Source organism: Rhinolophus ferrumequinum, chromosome 23 (assembly GCF_004115265.2).
Source record: "Rhinolophus ferrumequinum isolate MPI-CBG mRhiFer1 chromosome 23, mRhiFer1_v1.p, whole genome shotgun sequence".
Lineage (NCBI taxonomy): Eukaryota > Metazoa > Chordata > Mammalia > Chiroptera > Rhinolophidae > Rhinolophus > Rhinolophus ferrumequinum.
Window position 1 is genome coordinate 27,159,597 of NC_046306.1, and position 24,984 is coordinate 27,184,580.

Consider the following 24,984-nt stretch of genomic DNA (forward strand, 5'->3'; position numbering starts at 1 on the left):
GCACTTCTAGCCCGCCATTTGCATAGCACTGTTGGCCCTGGTGACTAGAGAAAGCAATCAGGCAAAGAAATGCAGGTCTTGGTGACTGGAAATCAAGCCAGTGTGCTGTGAAGTGGGAAGGACCGCAGATGTAAGGATGTAAGGACCAGCTTACATTTCATGAATTCTGAGGATGAGTGCAGGGAGAAAGGCCAGGGGAACTCAGCAGGCCAAACACAGCAGGGAGACCTCAAAAGTGCTTCTGATGTCTAGTTTCAGCCATGTTTGCCTAACGGTGCTGTGATTTCAAGGTCATGACCACCATTCTGGCTTGGTGTTAAAAATTCCAAAAATTGAAATACAGTAGCATTTGCTGCAGCGTGTGTGTGTGTGTGTGTGTGTGTGTGTGTGTTGGGAGAGGTGGGAGAAGAACATATGAGAGACCAGGAAGCACTCTGCATCCATTCTAGATCTTTACTATGCTATGTGTTGCTAACTAGAATAAATTTGCCAAGAGCGTGGTGATGTTATTAACTCATCAGACACAACCGTAGTTACTGCACCTAGTTCTCAATATCCATTTCTTGCTTTCTCTCTAGTACACGAACAAATATATGAATCTGTTCATCTAATGCATGAATTTTCTGCAAACTCCAAATTAAAGAGGAACAGTTTCTGCTTTGTCACACCTGAATGGTTGCAGCTCTATCTCTTGACTTCTTTTAAGAAATGTTAATTTTTATGAATATGTACCTACATGCAAGTTATATGGAGTTACATTACCTACAATTTAGTGGATTAAAAAAATAGTTTCTATTTTCTAAGATGAAAACTGGGTTTGTGATTTTTTAATTATGTCAAAGGGTATTAGGAATCTGTCTGACATAAGAAACCAGGTACTAAATGTATTCTAGTACCAAACTACCTAAGGAAAACTACTTGTTTACATGGTGCTCTTTATTAGGAAAATACCTTAAAGTCAGTCACAAGAGATAAATGTCATACTGGCTACAAACACAGACAATCCTGTACATGAACATTTGCAGGGCAGTAGTTTCCATGGTAGTGACATTTTTCTGGCATGCCATGCTCTCTCACCCTCCTCTGTAGACTCAGAATCCACTCTACACCTCTCCCACTTTTACTCTCTGGCTGGCTAGTGAGCTCTGCTAGAGTAGGTGGAGTGTATGTCTTTTTGCCCTCAATGTTGAGATTGACCATGTAATTTGCTGTCGCCAAAAACAATATGCATCTATCAAAGTATTTGACACATTGTAAGCATTTATACATGCAAATAAAATGAATTAATAATGTTTGAGAGAAAATCTAAATTCAGTACCTGTACTGCTAGGTGGTTTCGATCTATATGCCATTCATCTGCTTATTTACTTTCTGATTCCTTCCTCTGTTCTGTATCTCTGGAGAGACTGGCCCTTGCAAACTTTATTCCCCAGGCTTCCCCTGTCAGTCATTCCCAGTTATGTTCAGCCACTGAAGAGGCACTGGCACTGAAAGAAAGCAGAAGCCAGGGTATTTTTCCCCTCTCTCTTCTTGGGAGGAGGGCATACATCTCTAGCAGTCACTACTTCTCTTCTGTGGTTTCAGCTTCCACCAGATAGCCCTTGTACTATGGCCCAAATACCACTTTCTTAGCCTACAGAAGTTCCCACTACAGAAGTGGCCCATGTTTCTGGGCTCCAGTGAGAACATATCCTTTCCCTATCCCTCCATTTCCCAGGGGTGTAGTGGCTGCCTGCAGTTAATAATCTCTGGGTTTCCTCATCTCCCCCTATCTGCTCTTTCAGTTTTTGTAACCCCTGTGTATTATTTCTTGTGTTAAATTCCTTCTAGTAATTTCATTTTACTGACTGGACCCTGATAGATAACCTGTTCCAGGAGCCATAAACAAAAACTGTGGTTTAATCTAAACCTGATTCCTGAAGGAGATATGTTTTCTTCCTTAATTCTTCTTTGAGAGCATTCCTGAGACATGTTCTTCCCTGTGGGTTTTTGTATTTTCCTATGGTAATAGTATTTTGTAGTACTTGAGAGCAGATTATATCCAGAAAATTATCAGCAATCAAAAAATCCAAGTCTGCCCAATATTGTAAAGATATCATCTGTTCCCAAATTAATCTATGTATTTAAGCAATTTCTATCAAAATCCTAACACTTTTTCTACATGGAAATTGAAAACTGATTTTAAAATTTATATGACAATGCAAAGGGCCAAAAATGACTAGTACCCTCCTGAAGAAAAACAAGATGGGAAGACATTTTCCACCAGATATCAAGATTAATTAGGGGCCGGCCCAGTGGCTCAGGCGGTTGGAGCTCTGTGCTCCTAACTCCGAAGGCTGCCAGTTCGATTCCCACATGGGCCAGTGGGCTCTCAACCACAAGGTTGCCAGTTTGATTACTCGAGTCCCGCAAGGGATGGTGGGCAGCGGCCCCTACAACTAAGATTGAACATGGCACCTTGAGCTGAACTGTCGCTGAGCTCCTGGATGGCTCAGTTGGTTGGAGCTCGTCCTCTCAACCACAAGGTTGCAGATTCAACTCCTGCAAGGGATGATGGGCTGCGCCCCCTGCTACTAGCAACGGCAACTGGACCTGGAGCTGAGCTGCGCCCTCCACAACTAAGATTGAAAGAACAACAACTTGAAGCTGAACGGCACCCTCCACAAATAAGATTGAAAGGACAACAACTTGACTTGGAAAAAATGTCCTGGAAGTACACACTGTTCCCCAATAAAGTCCTGTTCCCCTTCCCCAGTAAAATCTTTAAAAAAAAAAAAAGATTAATTAAAAAGCTATGGTGATAGGTGAGAGATCCAAGATGGCGGATGGATAAACACTGTGCCTACTTCCTTCTATGAACACATTAAAATTACAATTAAATTATAGAACAATCAATCTGAAGATTAGCTGAACAGGAGTTTTATAACTAAGGATATAAAGAAGAAGCCACGTCAAGACTGGTAGGAGGGGTGGCAATGCAGCCCCAAACCTCCATGTGGCAGCTGGAGGGATATCTCAGCCCTGGAGTTTCCCTCTGGAGGAGCGAGGGACCCCAGCCCACACCAGGCTCCCCAGCCTGGAGTACTAGTGCCAGGAAGAGAAGCCTTCACAATACCTGGCTGTGAAAAACAGTGGGGATTCTGACTGTGTGGGTGGGATGGAAGGCTGGGGGAAACCCAGACATCATTTTAAGGGGCCTGCACACAGACTTACTCACTCGCAGTCACTCATCCTGGGCTCTGGTGGAGGGATGGTGACACGGGGCGTCAGAGGCATATGAAGGGCAGACTGAGGAATGTGGCTCCAGAGTGAGGGCTGGAGGACAGTCTCAATTTTCTCTGTGAAGGGGCCTCCACTCATGCAGCCAGCAGGCGGGCACCATCTTTCCTGTGCTGAGCCTACCCACACACAGCCAACTCAGAATCTGATTGGTCTGGTGAGCTCCACTGCTCAACCCTGCTGACTCACGGGGAACCTGCCATACCCAACTCCCCCAACACCAGATGTACTTTCTCTGACAGAAACCAGCCTCGCCTGTATTACATTCTTTCTTGGAAAACTATCAAAGTCCATGGGCCACAGGTGGGCGACGACTGGCCTCAGTGTGCTCTGAGACTTTTGCTGAGTAGCTCCAGGCTGAGCACTGGCACCAACCCAGAATCTACATTAACCTGGTGACCACTCTAGTGACTCCCTGAGACCGTGCCTCACCAAATTTACATACCGCACAAGGCTTTATCAGGGGCTGAACCTTAAGGGAGCTGGCAGGTGGCAGCAGGCCTCAGGGTGTCCTGACTTTTTGCAGAGCTACTCCAGGCCTTGTACTGTGACGGACATCCTCAGTTCATAGCATGGCCTCTCCCATGCACCTACAGATTTAGCACAGGCAGTGAACAACTGCGGATCACTTTGTAGCTCCTACCAGGTAGTCCCCAGCCAGTCACAGGCAGTGGGTGACCTGGGTCTGCACCAGAGCACCTCCCAAGAGGCCCCAGAACCAACATACTTAGAGGTTGGCTTCAAATCACAGCAGAGCACTGCCCACTTTTCCCCACAAGTGACACACACAAAGAGTGGTCTCAACAAGCACCAGAGTCCACTAGGGTGAATTCCACTCAGTGGGGTAAGCCCCCCACACAGCAGCCCATCAGCTGTGGATGTGCCCAAACCACACAGCCAATCAGCTTGAGGGTCAACCCCACCTACTGACAGTCCAACAGCAATCAAGGCTCAACTATAACAGGCGGTAACACACAACCCACACAAGTGACCTCCTTGGAGTACCTGGTTCAGGTGACCAGGGAGACTGTGCCAGGGTCCCACAGGGCATCTACTAGAAGGTGTGACAATTAAGTTTGAGAACTCATCCTAGAAAAAGTGCTACATACCTCATTGCTGAATATCACTACAGTCACCTTCGAAGTACTCCCTTGGAAGCTATGCACCAATGCCAGTACCTAGTCCACGCTTCAAAGCAATTTTGGAACTCTTTTTCTGGAATGATCATCAGAGCTGTCATCATATTACCCTTGATGTCCTGAATGTCATCAAAATGTCTTCCTTTCAGTATTTCTGTCATCTTCAGCTAAAGAAAGAAGTTACTGGGGGCCAGGTTAGGTGAGTAGGGAGGGTGTTCCAATACAGTTATTTGTTTACTGGCTAAAACCTCCCTCACAGACAGTGCTGTGTGAGCTGGTGCATTGTTGTGATGCAAGAGTCATGAATTGTTGGCAAAAAGTTCAGGTTGTCTAACTTTTTCATGCAGCTTTTTCAGCTCTTCCAAATAGTAAACTTGGTCAATTATTTGTTCAGTTGGTACAAATTCATAATGAATAATCCCTCTGATATCAAAAAAGTTTGGCAACATCACTGCAACAAGTTCACGAACTTAATTGTCAGACAATGTACATAAGGCCAAAATGAGGAAACAAAGAAATATGTCTCAAATGAAAGAATAGGAGAAAACTTCAGAAATAGAACTAAACAAAATGGAGGCAAGCAACCTACCAGAAACAGAGTTCTAAACAATTGTTATAAGGATGCTCAAGAAACTTAGTGAGAATTTCAACAAAGCGATAGCAAGCGTAATAAAGGACATAGAACCCATAAAAAAGAACCAGTCAGAAGTGAAGAATAAAATAATTGGAATGAAGAATGCACTAGAAGGAATCACTAGCAGATTAGATGAAGCAGAGGATCAAATCAGTGATTTGGAAAACAAGGTAGCAGAAAACACCAAGTGAAAAGAGAAAAAAGAAAAAAAAAAAATCCAAAAACAATGAGGATAGTTTAAGAGACCTCTGAGACAACATCAAGCCTAACAACATTCACATCATAGGGGTACCAGAAAGAGAAGAGAGAAAGCAAGGGATTGAGAACCTATTTGAAAAAATAATGACTGAAAACTTTCCTAATCCAGTGAAGAAAATAGACACACAAGTCCAGGAAGCACAGAGAGTCCCAAACAAGATGAACCCAAACAGGCCCACATCAAGACACATTATAATTACTATAATTAAAATGCCAAAGATAAAAGACAAAGAGAGAATCCTAAAAGCAGCAAGAGAAAGGCAACTGGTAGCTTATAAGGGAGATCCCATAAGGTCGTCAGCTGATTTCCCAACAGAAACTTTGCAGGCCTGGAGGGATTGGCACAAAATATTCAATCGTGATGAAAAGCAAGGGCCTACAACCAAAACTACTCTACCCAGCAAGGCTATAATTTATAATCAAAGGACAGATAAAAAGCTTCCCAAACAAGATAAAGCTAAAGGAGTTCATCACCACCAACCCAGTATTTCAAGGAATGTTAGAGGGACTTCTTTAAGATGGGAGAAAAGAAGAAAAAATATGAATAATAAAATGGCAATAACTACATATCTACCAACGATTACTTTCAATGTAAATTGATTAAATGCTCCAATCAAAAGACAGAGGAGGGCCGAATGAATCAGAAAACAAAACCCTACATATGCGGTCTACAAGAGACTCACTTCAGTTTGAAAGACACACACAGATAGAAAATAAAGGGATGGAAAAAGATATTTAATGAAAATGGAAATGAACACAGAACAAACAAATAAAAAAGCTGGGGTAGCAAACTTATACCAGACGAAATAGACTTTAAAGCAAAGACTATAACAAGAGACAAAGAAGGACCCAATAATCCCACTTCTGAATATTTATCTGAAGAAACCCAAAACACTACTTCAAGGGGACATGTACATCCATATGTTCATTGCAGCATTGTTTATAATGGCCAAGGTGTGGAGGCAGCCTGGGTGTCTGTCAGTGGAAGAATGGATACAGAGGAGGTGGTACATATATACAGTGAAATATTGCTTAGCCATGGAAGGGAATGGGTTCTTGCCACTTGCGGCATCACGGATGGACCTGGAAGGTATTGTGCTGAGTGGAGTGTAAGACAGAGAAAGACAGATGCACTGTGATTTCGCTTATACGTAGAATCTAAAGAACAAAATAAACAAACAAAACAGTAACAAACTCATAGATGCAGAGAACATTTTGATGGTTCCCAATTGGGAGGGGGATTGAGGTATGGGTAAACAAAGGGGAAGAGATTAAGAAGCACTACAAAGTTGTTATGCGGATGTTGAATATAGCATAAGGAATATACTCAATAATATTGTAATCACTATGTATGGTGCCAGATGGGTACTAGAATTGTTAGGGTGCTAGATGGGAGGGTTTGGGGGGCAGTGTGAAAAAGGTGAAGCAATTAAGAAGTACAAATTGGTAGTTATAAAATAGTAATGGGGATGTAAAGTAAGGCATAAGAAATATAGTCAATGATATGGCAATAACTATGTATAGTGCCAGGTGGGTACTAGACTAGTCAAGGGAATCATTTGTTAAATTATATAAATGTCTCACCACTGTGCTGTACACCTGAAATTAATATAAAATAATACTGAATGTCTAGGTATAAAACAAGTAAGTCATGGGGATGTAATATATGACACAGGAAATATAGTCAATAATGTTGTGATAGCATAGTAGTGTCAGATGGCTTTTGGACTTATCATGGTGATCACTTTAGATATATAAATGTTGAATAACGATGGTGTACCCCTGAAACTAACAATATTTTATGTTAGCTATATTTTCAATAAAAATCATTTTTTAAAATCTATGGTGATAGAGAAAGTGTGGTATTGCTCCAAGGATAAACAAATAGACCAATGAAATGGAATGCATCAATATTCTAGAAGAGCCCCAAAACATGCCCTTGCACATGTAGCCTCTAGATTTTTTTCACAGTGCCACAGTAGAGCAGGTGGAAAATGACAGTTATTTCAATAAAAAAAAGTCCCAGGGCAATTAGGTTGTGATATGTTTTTTTTTTAAAAAAAGCGTCTTTGTCCCTGTCTCATATTATTTATGAAATAATGACTGAAAGAAAGGTAAGTCTGGTATAGGAACTGGCTGTGGGCCAACTGACAATAATGAAAAGACTTTTCCTAATGATTAATAAATTCTGCCCAAGCCTAGTTTGAGAAGCTACAAGATGACATTAACATTTTTAACCATGTGCCTTTCAAGGGAGCAAGAAGAGAAGGAAATTGCTATAAAAGTGGAATGCAGATGCTCCTGGAATATAGTGATTTGCAAGTACTATTACCAATCAGTGCATTTAAAAGAGCAGTTGGAACCCTTATATATCTCAACAGTAGAGGAAGAACTTCTTCCAAATCAATACCAAGGGGAGGGCTCTCACGCAACACCTTTGTTTTCTGTACCCACTGCTTTACAGACTCTTTTGTGCCAAGAACATTCTTTTCAGTTTGCTTTAAAATAATATCAGATTTTGGAAAAATGCATAAATAGTATTAAAAACTTCCATACACCTTTCACCCTCAATTTCCCAAATGTTATCACGTTGCCTTGCTTGCCTTGGTATTCTCTTTTCCTTTCTCTATCTTTATATTTTTCTAAGACATTTGAGAGTAAGTTGTACACATGATACCCTTTTACTTTTAGACACTTTAACATGTATTTCCTAAAAACACGGACATTCTCTTACAAAATCCCAGTAGAATTCTCAAAATCAGAAAATTAACATTGACACATAATCATTATGTAATTTACAGATCTTGTTCAAATTTTGCTAATATCCTTTTAAAGATTCTTCTTTTAAATATTCTCTGGCTGTGGCCTTGGTGAAATGATTCCCAGCCTTTTCAGGAAGATGCAGCCATTCACTCAGCACATGCAAAAAGAATTTGAGCCTCATTGATTTTCTGGAAAAGGACACTGAAACCTCCTTTTAGCAGCGCATGCAGACATCTGCCTTCCCTGAAAGAGACCCCAAAGGAAGGCTCACTCTATTTCCCAAAGCCTGTGTTGTCAGAGAAGATTCTAAATTGTTTCTCTTTGGTGCAGGGCACTTTCCTGCTGCTTTCCTGATTCCTCATTAGACTGAGAAAACCCACATCAAAATTATCCTGGAAGATGTTTTCATCTTCCTCTCACACATAATAACAAAATAGTCTCCTCTACTTCAATTTTAAAGCAAAGGGGATTCACAGGGATTGTGGGATGTACTAGTTCCTACAAGCAGGTTATTCCATTCCCCACCCCTGAGACTATGGCTCTGTTATAAAGGAATAATAAGATGCCAAAGGGTAGCAACCTAAATAAATGCCCATCAGAAAGGGGCCTGGATAAATAAATTATAGCATACGCAATCAATGTAATACTGCGCAGCCATTCAGAATAAGTTGCAGCTGTTTATGTTCTAAAATAACTTAAGCCTACCAACAGAAATTAATTAAGTCATGTTGACTCTGCAGAGGAGAATTGGGGAACTTGGGGAGATAGAGGTGGAAGGGAGACATTTATAGTGCGACCCTTCTGTCGCATCTGAGATTTTTAAAATTTTTACCAAGTGTATATGTTATTGTTGGGAGGGAGTTATGAATAGTAGAACAGTAGATAGGTAGCTAAATGATTGATAGATAGATAGATAGATAGATAGATAGATAGATAGATAAATGAATAATAGGTAGGTATAAGACCAAAAGTTTGAAAATCAGCAGGTTCCGTATTTTCCAGTTACACCTTGTTTTTAAAGCCATCAAGCCTTTTCCATTTCCGCCACCGTTTAGTCCTCTCGATTTAGCAAGAGTCCTATCATCCGCTGGGTAGTGGAGATACAAAACAGACTGACGCATGGATGGACACACTCTCAATAGAACCGCACGACATACACAGCTTCCAACACGTTTTTAGACTTGTAAGTGTGTGAGGTGGCGATGAGGCAGTCAAAGCTCGGGCAGCCTAAGCGGGACCTCCCGCCTCTCCCGGGATCAGATTGGCACTACCTCTCTTCACCCTTCCATTCCTTCCGCCGCCTTACTCCCCACCCCCGCTCCAGACCCAGAGCACCCAGGCGACTGGACTGGCACAAACTGCAGCATACTTGCGCCACCACCCCCAGTGCTGCCTGGTGACGTCAGGGCTGAGCGAGGGGGCGCCGCCTGCTGAGTGCCCGCCCCTCCGGGCCGTGCGGCCGGGACTTGCCCTTTAAAAGAGCGGGGGGCCTGCGCCAACCGCGCCACACCGTGGGCACTAAGACACACGGCCGCTTCCCCGGAGCATCTTCATCTCGCCTGCTGTCCTCATCTCGCTCCACTGGTTCTGCCACTATCCTCTTCTGCGCGCAGATTCAGGCGAGCCGGGCCATGCATCCGGCAGTGCTTCTCGGCCTCCTCGGAGCCACGATGGTGGCGGGTGAGTGGGCGCGGCGGGCCGTTCAGCACCGCGGACAGCGCCAGTCTCCATCTTCCCCGGCGCTCCCGGCATGTTAGCTGGAAGATATTGGGCAAGAGGGAGGGTTAAATAGAAGGTTTCTCCCTCTTAATGTAGGTTCTTAATTTCTTCTCTTCCCCCGGTGTTTCCCTTCAACTCCCCGCCCCACCGTCTGACTTGGAAAAAGCCAGAGGGCTTCTTAGCCCGACCAGTAGAGTTTCAGTCTTTTCAAATCTGAGTTTTCCTGTGGATAGGGAGAAAACGTGCCAAAGCCTCCAAGGAAACCTCACGTTTTGCGCTCACTTCTAAATTGTCGTGCTCTTTTTACCCACCCGTCTAGAGAGGAGCTTGTATAGTCTTATTCTGTATCTGTATTTAAGTATTTGTTTGGCTTTTTTACAGCCAGATAACCAAGGAGAGACAGGAGTGCATGTAATATGATATCAGTTGGCACCTGCATATTTAGCTTTGTTATTATTATTATTATTATTATTATTATATAAACATGATGACACAAAAGTAAGTCTCCTATATATAAGAGATCCTATTTTTCTCTTAACATAATAATATATATGTGTATGTGTGTTCAGGTATATGTGTGTACAAGTTTAATGTATCAGTTTTCTGTATTTTGTATTTGCGTTTCGGGAGAGAGGTAATTTCACATTCAAATTAATGCATTTTTAAGTTATGAATGGAAACTGCAGTAGATATTTTGAGTTTTGTAGTCCAGAAAAAGAATAGAGTATAAAATAACTACAAAATGTCCTTGGAGTAATGAAAACAAAATTATTTTAGTCAATTTGGGAAAATGATTTTTTTTATCTTTTTTTATTGAGGCATAATTGACATATAACAGGATGAAATTTCAAGTAGTAGATATTTGACAGTGTCTCTTTATGTGAGGAAGAATGTGGGATTAATCTTTCAAACTATTCTGAATCTCAAAGAAATGATTTCTGGGGATTTGAAAATAAAGTGTGTGTGTGTGTGTGTATGTGTGTGTGTGTGTGTGTGTTGAAGTAAAGTCACTATGAGTTTGAGACCACTGAGAAGTAAATATGTCATCACCAGATTAAACTGGAGGTTTTCCCCAGCTGTTTTAATGACCTCATAGAATTTTTTTTAAATTTGAGATAGAAAGTCCTAACTAGAACTGAGGTAATGCCATCCATGAATATGAAGCTTTCATTGACAGCAATTACTGGATCTAAAATGTGAAGAGACAAAAGGAAAGCCAGTGGTAATTTATTTTATTGTAAGCTACACACATTAGGAATTTCCTATAATGTTTGTCATTCTTACAAATCACCTATAAATGTCCTCAATTTAGTTCAAGAAAACCAAACAAATAATTTAGAGTCTTTCTGGTGAAAAATATCTTCAGAAAGGAATTGCTTAAGAGGCTAAAACTATGCTATATATTGTGCTAGAATACAAAACAGTGACATTTGTGAAACTTACTTAACTATAGTGGTAAAACACTTATGGCTCTCTTATGTAAGAGAATATTTTAAGAAGGGTTCATATTTTAATATGAGCTAACATGGAGACATTATACGCTTTAAAATTTTTTTCCGTTGAGCTATAATTCACACACCATAAAATCCACCCTTTTCAAGTGCATAATGTAGTGATTTCTAGTATATTCACAGACTGTGTGGCCACTATCAAATTTCAGAACATTTTTAACACCCCAGAAAGAAACCCCATATTTGTTAGCAGTCATTTTTTATTCCCACCTCTCCCCAGGACCTGGAAATGAGACATGGTAACCTTCAAGCAGAGTTTGTTATTTAGCAAAATCACAGGGCTGGAGGGGGTGGACCTCAGGAAACCATATGGTTCATTTCTTATCCTTATTGCTTCTGGAGGGAGATCCACACCTTTCTACTGTAGCTACTGTGCACTCTAAAAATTAATACGAGTGAAGTAGCTACATGATAGCCATATTATACCAGAAAGGTGGGTTCTGCATTCAGAAGGGCTTGCTTAACTTGTTATTTTATAAATGTGTTTTCAATCTGGGATCAAACCTTGATAGTCTTATGAGAGATATTAATATTTCAGACATTATTCTCAGATTTATCCCACAATATTATTTGAAAATTTTTCTACCATCTCTCTACTTCATTTTAACATAATCATTGGGTTTCCTTTTGTGCCCCCTGAATCTTACTTTATACAAAAATAAGGTAAACTGCTTTAGGGCAATCGATATGTCTTAGTTATTACTTTGTTGTCACAGATCCTATTGGAGGAACTACATTAGCACTTAGATGTCTCACCAAGATGCGTAATACACTTTCGCAAGGAGACTCTCATGCTCCTTTCCATCAAAAGATGTCTGAAGAGCCTCAATCAGAGAAACAAGACTGTTCTGTAATAAACACGAGCTACAAATTGTTTAGAGTAATAAAAGAAAAATATTTCTCTCCCCCCAAATCTAATGACTGTTAATACTTTGGCAACATCAGCACTTAATAAAAACACCTATTTCACATTTGTGGGGGAAATAAAAGAGGAAAGTTTTAGCAAGAAACTGCAATGCCAAAGGTTTAGTAAAGCTAGATTTTAAAAAGGCAACTTCTAGTTTATTAGAGGAGGAATTCTCTCATTTCTTTCCAGAGAATTTTACAGAGTCCAGGTGGAAAGAGTAAGTGCCAAAGTGAGAATTTGGGGGATACAATAATGGTCCAGTATATTGGACCATGGATGCTAAAGAACCATCTGGATCTTGTCTGAACTAGATTTCAGGAAGAACATGGGAGTCTTTGTACCTTGTTGGCAATTTCTTAAACATTTTACAAATGATTTTAACATGCTGGATTACTTTGGGCCTCTTAAAACAATTGAAGCAGATCCCAGGCTTTGAAAAGGAAAATTCGGAAAGGTGAGTCAATGGAATAGGTGTTTTATTTCTAGGTGGAGCCCTATGATATGTAATTGATTGGAGGGGGCGTAATTAAAGAGGCTTGGGGAGCAAACATTTTGGGAGGAAAGGTCAGGTTGCTGGTTATAAATAAACTGTATTTGAGTAGCTTCCATCTCCGATGTTTAAGAGTTTTGCCCTTGCTCCAGCTAGCTTTACTCCTGTTTCAGGGACCTGGAAAAATTTTCTGCAATGAGCTTTTTCTGCCATAATAGCAGTTTCTCCTCCAGGAAGTACCAGGAGAACTGTAGAGAGGGGCCTATGTGTACATAAATGCTTTGAGCTTCTCCAATGGAAAAGACTTAGACAGAACAAAGTCAAAGTAAAAGGTAGAAGGATCAAAGCAACTTTGAAAGAATAAAAGAAGGCACTGAAAAATTAAAATCAACTGAAGCATTTCCTAAGAAGACAAACACACTTCGATTGCGGGTTTAAAATAAGTTGAGTCTCATGAAATTTAATTTAAATAAATTAAAAATTATCCTTTTAAAAATATCCTCATAAATAGTTGTCAAACTAAAATATCCCCATAAATAATTGTTAAGTGCCTATTTGCATATGATATTATGTACTTGGTGATCTACTAATAGAATTAGACACCTCCCATGTTCTTTACATGGCTGCAGACAACGTGGGGGATGATACAGCACTGATTGATACAGATGCATAAGCAAGCTTGTTCAGGTAAAGGCCTCAAAGTGAAAAGATGAGGCAATTAATTACATAAGATAGTCCCAACCATGTTTTTGTAAAGGCAGTGAGTTTTGGGGAGAACGTTTTCTTGAGGACAGGAATAGGCAGAGGGAATCACAGATCTTTACACATTTTGGGTGGGCAGAATAGTTGAAGAAGGCACCCTGGATTCATTTAAACTAGGTGTGTTTCAAACTTTTTACTGAAGCATAATATACAAAGAGAAAACTGCACAGATCATAAGTATAATTTTTCATGCTTTGAGCATACCTGTGTGATCAGATTCCAGATCAAGAAACAGAACATTACCGGTAGCCCAAAATATCCCCTTGTCTGTGGTTTGGATTTGATTTAGACTAAGTATAAGATAGCATATTTTTCCAAATCATGTTTAGGGAAAACAGCTGTGTGTGTGTGTGTGTGTGTGTGTGTGTGTGTGTGTGTGTGTGTGTGTGTATGAAACGGAGACAGTTACGGCTCCTGGAAAAATCATCCCCAGCTATCTCCACTCTGCTCAACTCGGACTCTGCACCGTTCTCCAAGTAATGTGTGTGGGGGATGGAGGATGATTTTGTGAGTTTGAGGTCATACAACTTCCAAAATCAACGCAACTAATTTTCCATTCTTTTTCTCTTTCATAGCTGTCAGTTCTATGCCATTGGATATCAGGAATTACAATGACAGAATGGTAGGTTGAAATGAGTCTAGAATCTAGACTGCAATGCATTCTCCCACTCCTTATTATACCAAACCAAACAAAATAAAAACAAAAACAAACAAACAATAACAACAAAACAACATAGTCTTACAAAGCCAGGTTTTCACCCCTGAGGGAATAGGCAAGGGATGCCCCTCCTGCCCTCAGTCTCACCTCCTTCCTGGATGTTTAGTGTCTCTGAGGATAACTGTATCATCACACCATTTTCCTACCAACATGTTGAGAAATGGGTGTTTATTCTCTTCTTGGGGTGATCTTAGCCCAGTGCCTTCTTGCACTGCCCAGGAGAGGCCTGGAAGGTTTCATTATGGTCCTGTAACTCTACATTCCTGCCCCAAGGATTCTGCATCAGTACAGATCACATAGCCAAGCATCTCTGGACAGCAGCCCTGGGTTGAGTAGTCTGTCATCCCAGTGACATCAGCTTTTGCCAACCTACTTTTGGTTTTCCCCCCAGGTGATTCGCTGCATCTTCGCGGCCATCACAACTGCCCTGTCGAAGTTCAGTTTTCCACCTGTCGCCACTGACTGCTACCACCCCCTGAGCAAGAGTAAGTTTCCTGCACTGTAGGAGATGTTTGTCCCTTGAGTGGTCCTTGTTCCTCTACTTCACCTTCCACTTTACTTCCAAATAAACTGGGGGCATAATGCAGTGGGGGGAGTATAGACTAGACTAGTATCTGTAGGGCCCCATGGACAGTGGAAGGAAGCTTCTCTACCACTTCCATCCTACATACATACCTCTTAGCGAATTTCTTCCCAACTGCCTTTTCCAGCCATTACCGGGAATGAGTGAGAGCAGAGTCAGTCTCTACACAATCCTTAGGGCAAACCAACCCTGCTACTTCTGTTCTCTTTTCTTTGTTTACCAGATGGGTGCAAAAGTTTGGGTTCTGTGATACTAGGTCATCAAAGAACCATGATTGCTAGAAAGAGCTGTCAAGTGCAGGGCTCTGCTTGCCTACCAAGATCAGATTCTTAGCCCTTCAGCTGAGGACATAAGATTCTGACCTCTGCACAGCACTAATTGTGCCCTGGGGTCTTTTGATGTCTGTTGAGAGAGCTCCAGGGAAACAGGTAAAAAAATCAAATGACTCATGTCTATCAAGGACCCTGGAAACATTACATCCATAGACCATAAAATGCTGAGGTCAGGAGGATTTAAAAGCTCCTCTGGGGTTGTGGACTCAAACACCAGCCTGGGCCAGCCGAACAGGTAACATAAAGAAGTAAGACAGAGCGGAGTGCAGCATTAGGAATAGAGACAGTGGAAATGTAATGGCTGTGTGCGATGTCAGAGGGGTAGTGGATGGGGGAGAGGGATTGTCACTGTGTGAGGGGTATAAATGATAAATGTCTAACTATTACATTGTTTTGTGTACCTGAAACTAATAAAAAAAAGTTATAAAAAATAAAATAAAATAAAAGTTATGATAATAAAATAAAAGGGAGTAAGGCAGGACAGGAGAGGACTCCCAATCTGGAGCATATAGGCCCCTTTCTAAGAGAGAGCAGATATTTCTCAGCTCCAAATCTATTTGGAGAAATACAGACTCTGTAACCAGATCTTGGGATTTTTTTCCAAAGAAGTTAAAATTGGGATTTTTAAATTATTTTAAGCACATCTCCTGGTACCTAAGTATTGCCTCTGAATTCAAATTTACTAAAAATGGTATTCAGGCCAAACAGAACTTACTTCTGGGCTACCAGTTTGTGACTTCTGTCCTATTCGATTCGAGTTTTCTCTCCCATGCTGATGTGTCTTAAGTTGATCCAAAGATGGGTGGAGCTTTCAGCCAAATGAATGGATGAATTCCCCACACCTATTCCCTCTCCATCTCCATTTCCACTCTCTCCAGCATGTCTCTAGAGCCAGCATACACTTATTGAGCAAACGGGCATTTGGGGAGTAGGAAAGAAATATTGGTTTGTGGCTTAAAGAGACCTTAGTGAATGTGTAGTCCAATTTGTTAACAGATACAAAACTCTGAAAACCAACATGATAGGGATGGTTTTCCCCTTTCGCTTCAAAGTAAGAGTGAGCATTACACCTTAGTCTTACAGATGACCGTGTGCTGCTAATCACAGCCTTTCTCTGATCTCACCTGCTGGGTCTTAAAGCTAAATTTAGGAGAAAGTGCTAAGCCTCAAGCACAAGCTGCTACAGGCAGCACATGTTTAACTGGGGGAAAAAAATGAAAATACTTCTGGTCCTGACCAGCAGGCAGTAGGAATGGAGCCACACAGCCTCTGCCCGGGGAAGCTGAGATCCTGTCTGATCCGTAGCACGATTACAGCTGACTCTCAGAATGACGTCAGTATCTAACCAAAGCCTCCCTGCTTACCTGTGCCTACCTGGTCAGCCCCGCAAGCCTCAGTGCTGCAGGCACCACCACTGGCTCTCAAAAGGCAAAGGTGCTAGTGAGGGACCAGCCTTCAGGTGTCTGGGTGTGAAAGATCAGGGACACTTCAATTGTCTCGTAAAACAAGAATATTAGCATGCCACGCTGGGCTTTAAGCAGAGAAGTACAGAATTCCACTATTTTTTGCACATTCTTTGCAAAACAGACCAGTTTTTTCTATTTCTATCAGAGCTGTTTAATAGAAGTATAATGTGAACCACAGATGTAATTTCAAATTTTCTAGTAGCCACATTAAAAAGTTAAAAAGACAGGTGAAATTCATTTTAATAATATATTTAATTTTATCTAATGTATTCTATCAATAGACAATTCGTGTACATCCAATATATGTATGATATATATTTTAACATTTAAAATATTATCCTTTCAACATATAATCAATATGAAAATTTGAGATATTTTGTATTCTTTTTTAAATTTTTACTTGAAGTCTTCGAAGTCGGGTGGCTATCTTACACTTATAGCACCTCTCAGTTTGGACCAACACGTTTCAAGTGCTCAGTAGCCACAAAGGGCTGGTGGCTTCCACAGTGCACAGCACAGGTGTAGACCCAGAGCTGTCAGCGGCCTTGGCTTCAGGCATTTTATCTGAACCCAGTGACGTAAGTTGAAATCCAAACCTCCCAGCTAACAACTCATAGAGTGTTAACTGCATATCTCCTTTCACGAGATGTCCTTGAGTTAAGAAGGATTTAGTAAAGGAGCTGTCGATATTTGGAAGCGATGAGAGAGGACAGAATTCAATTAAAATATCAGTTATACCATCCACTGTTGACTCATGAAATACAAAGAAAACTCAGTATCCTGATCTTCATCCTCAACATTTGAGAACATGTTGGGCAGGTGGGACCCAAGTAAAGGAAGAGCAGGTCTTTCCACAGGTGTATAGTTTTCTCAGGGAAGAAATATACACCTTTCTTATCACCAAACACTAAGTTATTAGGTTATTACTGCAAAAGTAATTGCAGTTTAAAAGGTTAAAAATAATTGCAAAAACTTCCATTACTTTTGCATCAACCTAATATATTGTCACTTAATTCTAGGTTGAGTATACACAGTTGATTGGATAATAAAAGGCTGATAAACTGGCCAGCCCCGCAAGCCTCAATGCTGCAGGCACCACCACTGGTTTTTCATTAAAACATTTTCAATCCTCCTTTGAATCCTGATATTTCCCATTTTGGCTAACTTTATTAAGCTGGACTCTAGGTAGAGCTACTTACAAAATGATAACTTTTTAATTTCTTCTGAGAGCAAATATAGAAAGTATAGTCCCGAATTACACCTCCTTGAGTCTCAAGGTCTCAGTCTGCAAAAAGACAAGGTTGAATTAGACAAATTGAAGGTTTCCTCTGGTTCTAAATTCTAATATTTCCTAAATCTATGCTTGGATTTCAATTTGATCATTGGTAGTACCAATGAGAGATGCTGGTTGGGTGTTATGAAAAAATAAAAATACAGAGAGTTTATTGTTAGATTGAAACACAGCCAAGGAGCCTTCATACCATTTGCTTTTAAAGGGACCTGAGTATATCTTTTATTAACTTAAAAAATTATCCAGGTGATGTTCAGAGCCTTTAGGATTTGTAGTGATCACTGATGCTGTTGTTTGTTGAACCACAGGCAATTCTAACGTTATACTTACTCTTTTAAATTTTTTATTATAGGTAGAAAGGAGGTTAAATATGAAGAGAAAAATGAAAATGAAAACACAAGGTTTGAAGTAAGATTGTTAAGAGACCCAGCTGATACCTCAGAAGCCCACAGGCCTTCCAGTAGGGAAGACGCAGGAGTCGCAGGGGAGGCGGACACCCAAGACCCATCAGTGGCCAACAAACAGGGAGGTGGGCACAGCCAGGAGGGAGCAGGTGAGCCCCAAGGGACCCTCTATGCCTCTGACAGTCAAGAAGCAAAGACACACCATTCTGAGAAGAGCGAGGAAGAGGACAGAGAAGACGAGGAAGGAGAGAAATATCAGAAAAGGGAGCATGGGGAAGGTGGCAGTGAAGAGCAACACCTGGAAGAGCCAGGAGAGACACAAAACACGTTTCTCAACAAAATAAACCAGGCTATGGCTAAGAAAAAAGAGGAGATAGTGTCCAGATACAATACACCCTCTGCCAGGCTGCCTGAGGAGAAGACACACAGCCGGGAGAGGAGTAGCCAGGAGAGTGGAGAAGAGACAAGGAATCAGGAGAAACACCCCCAAGAGTCTAAAAGCCAACTCAGGAGCCTGGAAGAACCTGAGGAAAGTGAGGAAGATGCCAGCCTTGAGGTGGACAAACGACTCTTGAGACCAAGACATCACCACAGGCCGAGTAGGCCCGATAGGTCCTATCAAGAAAGGAATCCTCCCTCTGAGGAAAGGGGACACCCCAGTGAGGAATCTGAGTCAGACTTGGACATAACCAGCTTAGGGGACAGGAGGGACCATCATCCAACCCACTACAGGGCTTCAGAGGAAGAATCCGAATATGGAGAAGTGAGGAGTTACCCAGGGGTCTGGGCCCCCAAGAACCTGGAGGGGAGACAATATGGGGGCAGAGGAAGTGAGGAATACAGGGCTCCAAGGCCTCCTACTGATGACAGCCTAGTGAAGAAGGACAAGAGATATCGCCCCAACTCAGAGCTTGACAATATGCCACATCGATATAGTGAAGAAAGTGAGGAAGAGAAGGGCCCTGAGTGGGGACCAGAGCCAGAGCTTGGTGCCTATTCCACTCCAGACAAAGAAGAGAAACGATTCTTGGATGAAGGACTCTACCGTGTTCAAGAAAACCAGATGGACAAGGGAAGGAGGCATCCACAAGGCGAGTGGAAAGAGCAGGGCAGAAATGACCTCAACTATGGTGAGGAAATGGGTGAGGAAGGAGCCCAAGGGAAGTGGCAGCAGCAGGAGGTCCTGCAAGACACTAAAGGGAACAGGGAGGAAGGTAGGCTTCAAGGCAAGCAATATGCTCCCTATCACACCACTGAAAAGAGGAAGAGATTAGGGGAGCTGCTCAACCCATACTATGACCCTTCCCAGTGGAAGGGCAGCCATTTGGAGAGGAAAGACAACATGGATAACAACTTTCTTGAGGGTGAAGTGGAAAATGGCTTGACCTTGAATGAGAAGAATTTCTTCCCAGAATACAACTATGACTGGTGGGAGAAAAAGCCCTTTGAGAAGGATGTGAATTGGGGATATGAGAAGAGAAACTTCGCCCCCAAACTGGATCTGAAAAGGCAGTATGACAGAGTGGCCGAACTGGACCAGCTCCTTCACTACCGGAAGAAGGCCGCCGAATTTCCAGATTTCTATGACGCTGAGGAGCAGATGAGCCCACACCACGTGGCCGAAAATGAAAAGGACAGGGCTGGCCGAGGAGTTCTGACAGAGGAGGAGGTACAGTGTGGGGGTTTTGTTTAAAATTAACTTAAGATGGTTAATGTGCATATGTTCAAGACTATCTGATCTTAATGGGGAAAAATTGGTGGGAATGAATCACCATGATGATGTACCCCTAGTAACAGAGTGGAGACAACTTCTGGGTTTGATTTCCACTACCTTCTAGCCATTGTCCACATCCCTGCCCACCTCCTCCTACTGCAGTGTTTCTCAGTCTTGGCTGCACATTGGGATCAGCTGGAGGGCTTATAAATTGCTCATGTCTGGGACCCACCCCCAGAGATTCTGTCTGTTTGGTACTGGGTGATGTCTGGGCATCAGGATTTTTTAAAACTCCCAGGTGGTTTCAGTGTCCAGCCAAGGTTGACAACCACTGTTCTGGTGTCTTCCCTTATTTGACTTTGCATCACTATTTCCCAGGATAGGAAAGAACAGATGATAGAGAAATTAGTTGCTTTGTTCTATCTGTGTCAGCTCGTGGCCTCTAACAACCAGAAATTTGCACCTGGGAAAGGTAACATTACCAGAGGTGTACCTGCCTGTTTCAATGTTTTTTCCTAATATTGATTATTATGTAGGTCAGTGCTTCTGAAACTTGAACAGGCATCAACCTCACGAGGGATTCCCAACCCTCAGAGTTTATGATTCAGTAGGTCTCGGTTGGCACCTGAGAATCTGCATTTCTGACAAGCTCCCCAGTGGTGCTGCTGGCCAGGGGACTACATTTGAGAGCCACTGATACAGGGTATCTCAGATAGCCTCATACGCATCAAAAATTCTCCTTTCTGTTCACACTGCTTTACATCATAACAAAATAAATAGATCTGGGACCCCTTACTTCCATTTTTCTGTGTTTTCTAGGAAAAAGAACTTGAAAACCTGGCTGCAATGGATTTGGAACTACAGAAAATAGCTGAGAAGTTCAGTGGTAACCAAAGGGGCTGATGGTCGTTGGCGCCAAGGGCCATTTTAAGAAGCAGCCCTCACGTTGTCCATTTTCCAACACTTCACTGAAAAGCATCATTTATTTACCGAAAGGCAGAAAGTAGAATTTAGTGCTTAACACAATTGGAAATGTCTTTCATTTTTGCCAGAATGCTATTGAAAATAAGAATAGCATGACTTGTAGCATATTCTTTCTCGCAAAATCGACCCATTACCATGCTTGTGACGATGACTGCTACCATCCTTGAAAAAAATATGTCTGTTTCCATTTAAATAATAAAAGATTTACCTGAAGCCAACAGCTTCATGTCCTCAGCTTCCTTTGGGCTAAGAGAGAGGAGAGTGATTTTCAAATCTGTTCTTTAAATTCTAAAAGACTGCACTAGGATTTACTCATCTTTGGATGCAGAATAGAAAAAAAAAAAAGCCAACCTTTGAAGGATATAAAAAGAAAGAGCTCAGGAAAAGACATCTTTTCCTCTAGCCTGGAGAAAGATTAAATAGGCTTAAAGAATCTGTTTCAAAAAATGAGCCTAAGATATTACTTTTGAAATACTGTTATCTGGAGAGTAGCTGGCCAAGGGTCACTTTTCAGGGCCGAGGAGAAAGCCTGGATAATGGGAAGAACGCTGGACTTGGAATCACAACATCTGGGCTGGTCCAGACAGATGCCTGGACCCTCAGGGCCTGCCTGACCTTTACTGTGTAAGGAGACAAGGCTGTGACTCTGGGACCAAGTAGCTGTGTGACTTTGCACAAGCTTCTTTCCCTCTCTGGAGCTCAGGTTCATCAGTAAAATAAGGCTGTCTGTCTCACTGGGTTGTTATGAGGATGATAGGAGTTTATGCAAAAGACTCGGAGGACGGGCTTGGCAGGTGGCAATGGTGCAAGAAATGCTGGCTGCTGACGTTATTATGCTCGCAGCTTCTTAGAGAAAGACAGTTGGACAGCTTCCCCTTCTCTCTCCTCTGACCTGTCTTTTCATTCCTCATCAATGGTGGCTTCTACTTGGTTGATTTCTACTGTTTTGACAGTTCAGGTAATGAGCTGTTGTTCTCTAGGAGGCGGCAAAAATAAGTCTGAGTATCGCGTATGGCTTTTATTCATCCAGGAAGGCCTGGTTCTCTTCCCCTTGACAAAGTCAAGAATTGCCTGTGCTAACTTAACCAGATTCTTTTCAGATTTACTTTCAGTGACTTACTTTTCCAGGAGAGTTTCAGCTTTATCATATGGGGAGCAAGCCAATCATTGCTATGAATTTGACAGCCAGTTGTTCTAAATCTGGGCACATGCTTTTCTAGAAGGCTGCTTATTATCTCTCTGCCTGGGGTCTTTTTTTCCTGGCCATCAGATCATGCTGGGATGTTTGCAAAGATACGTGTGTGAGAAGTGCCGGGGGGTGTCATGGCTCCTGGGGCAGTGCTCATGGTGGATAGATTTGGTATAAAAATATTGTACTGTTTTTCCATAATGAAGTACCACAAATTGGTGGCTTAAAACAACAGAAATTTACTCTCTCACAGTTCTGGAGGCCAGAAATCCAAAATCAAGGTGTTGGTAGGGCTATGCTCCCTCTAAGCCTGTAGAGGAAGACCTTCCTTGCCTCTTCCAGCTTCTGGTGGCCCCAGGCATTCCTCAGCTTGTGGCAGCATAATCCCAATCTCTGCCTCCATCTCCGCATGGCCATCCTTTTCCTGTGAGTCTCTGTCTGTTCACATGATGTTCTTTTTATAAGGACACCAGTCATACTGGATTAAGGGCCCACCCAGTCCAGTACGACCTCATCTTAACTAATTAACCTGCATCGATCAATCCCATTCCCCAATAAGTCCCATTGCTGCTGTACTAGGGGTTGGAACTTCAGCATATCTTTTTCTGAGGGCAAAATTCAACCCATTACAGGACAGGCCAGCTCCCACACCCCTCAGGTAGAATAACTCTGAGCCACATACGCTGTGTCTCCCAGAACTCCCCAGAGCATTGAGCATGACCAGGTGACATGCTTGGTAATGCACCTTTTATAGGCTGTCTTTAACTCCCTGTCCCACTTTCTACTGGTGACTCTACTGGTGTTTCCAGGGACCACCTCTCAAATAAACTGCTTGTCCTTAACATCTTATTTTGGGGTTGGCTTCTGGGGGACCCCAACCTAAGAAACCATTCAAAGCCAGGCTGAATATGGCAAATAATACAACTACAGTTGTAATAGATCACAGTTGTAACCCCTTGTGTTACTACATCTTGATGCAAGAAACTACAAAATGCTCAACACGTTGCAGGACACAACATAATGTGTCTCTCCTTTTTCTCTGTTGCAGTCCAGTAACAAAAAACAAATCATTTCCTAAATAAAGAGAATTCAAGGGGCCCAAGATGAATAGGGGTTTACTTACTGGATGAAAGGCAAGACGCTGCAGTGCACCAAATGCCAGCCTGGCAAGTCTCTCTCTCTCTCACACACACACACACACACACACACAGCGGGCATTGCTCCTGAGGAGAAGCTGCTGGCAGATGGAGCACAAGCTTGGACATGGTTCACACAGCTTCCTCCTGGCCCACTGCCTTTTGATGCCCCGCACTCTGGCACATCCTTTCATTTTAGTTTGCAAACACTTCAGGGCAAGCGAATGTGCAGGCATGGATGACCTTTCAAGGATGCAGGAGACATCCAAGGGAATCCCATGTGACCCGTGGTGCTCAGCAGAGTGCAGTTAGGGTGTCTGGGAATGTCACAATTTCTTCAAGAAGTCAAGGCCTACCTGGGGCCACGGTTTTTCCCTCTTTTAATAAAAATAATACATCTTGATGGCAAAAACATCGAGTAGTCCTGAAAGGCTTATAATGGGTGTTGTAGATTGAAATGTGTGCCCCAAAATGACATGTTGAAGTCCTGACCCCTGGCACCCGTGAATATGACCCTATTTGGAAATAGGGTCTTTGTAGATGCAAACGAGTTATGCCGAGGTCATTAGGGTTGGCCCACATCCAATATGACCAGTGTCCTTATAAGAAGACGGAAATTTGGATACAGACATACACAGCGAAGAAGGCCCTGTGAAGACGTGGACACAGAGGGAAGACAGCCATGTGAAGACGGTGGCAGAGATTGGAGATATGCTGCCATCAGCCAAGAAATGCTGGGGGTCACCAGAAGCAGGGAAAAATTCTCCCCTAGAACCGTCAGGGGGAGAATGGGCCAGCTGACACCTTGATTTGGGACTTCTGGCTCTAGAACTGCACATACTGTCACCTACAGTTATTTTAGAGAGTTTTCTTCTTTGAGTATTGCAATTATCATGGTCTCTCATTTTATCAGGTGATGGGACAGGAGGTGAGAAATTGTTCTATCATCACATAATTAAAATACGCAACATACCATTTAACGTACAGTATAATTGGGAGATCCCAGGAGCTAAAATAATTCACTAACTGCAATAATTACTATTCTGTAGCTCAGAAACTATACACTTGGACACATAACAGGCCTCACTGAGAAAGTGAAGACCTAAGGAAGTGAGGGTATGAGCCATGTGGCCCCCCGGGGGAAGGACAGAGGCAGAGGGAACAGCAGGTGCAAAGGCCCTGAGACAGGAATGTGGTTGGCACATTTGAAGAAGAGCAAGGAGGCCAGCGTGGGGGACAGTCGTAGGACGTGAGGTCAGAGAGGTGGCAGGGGCCAGATGACACAGGGCTTTCGAGGTCCTGGTTAGGGAGTTTTCTTTTGCCATTGGAGACTTCTCAGAAGAGGACTGATGTGATTAGGCTGATGGGTTGAGAGAACGCTGTAGGGGAAGTGAGGGCAGGAATGCAGAAGCCAGGAAAGAGGCCACTGCAAACATCCCGGCAGGTCATTGTGATGACTCGGACCGAGGTGGTGGCCCTGGGGTGGGGAGAAGTAGTCGCACTCTGGATCTATTTTAGAGAGACACGATAGGCAGTGGTGATGGATTTGGTGAGCAAAAGAGGCGTCAAGGACCATAACAAGGTTTTAGGTCTGAGCAACTGGGACGAACAGTGGGGAAGACTGCAGGAGGCACCGCCTTGGGATGGGGAAATGTGGGGATCTCAGGTCGGGCTATATTAAGTTTGAGATGTGACTAGACACCAA

At 42.4% G+C, this 24,984-nt stretch overlaps 1 protein-coding gene across 1 annotated transcript; it reads left to right on the forward strand.

Annotated features, from left to right (window-relative positions):
* Positions 1 to 9,431: 9,431 nt before the first annotated feature.
* Positions 9,432 to 23,333, forward strand: CHGB (chromogranin B). The gene is made up of 5 exons (XM_033094892.1): positions 9,432 to 9,753; positions 14,038 to 14,084; positions 14,572 to 14,665; positions 18,205 to 19,925; positions 20,790 to 23,333. Exons 1-5 carry the CDS (start codon positions 9,705 to 9,707, stop codon positions 20,871 to 20,873), a joined length of 1,995 nt encoding a protein of 664 aa, XP_032950783.1. The 5' UTR covers positions 9,432 to 9,704; the 3' UTR covers positions 20,874 to 23,333.
* The last annotated feature ends 1,651 nt before the right edge of the window (positions 23,334 to 24,984 follow it).

Coding starts and splice junctions, on each gene's coding strand:
- CHGB (XM_033094892.1), top strand. CDS start 9,705: ATGCATCCGGCAGTGCTTCTCGGCCTCCTCGGAGCCACGATGGTGGCG. Junction 9,754..14,037: donor CGGAGCCACGATGGTGGCGG/GTGAGTGGGCGC, acceptor TCTCTTTCATAG/CTGTCAGTTCTATGCCATTG. Junction 14,666..18,204: donor CTACCACCCCCTGAGCAAGA/GTAAGTTTCCTG, acceptor TTTTTATTATAG/GTAGAAAGGAGGTTAAATAT.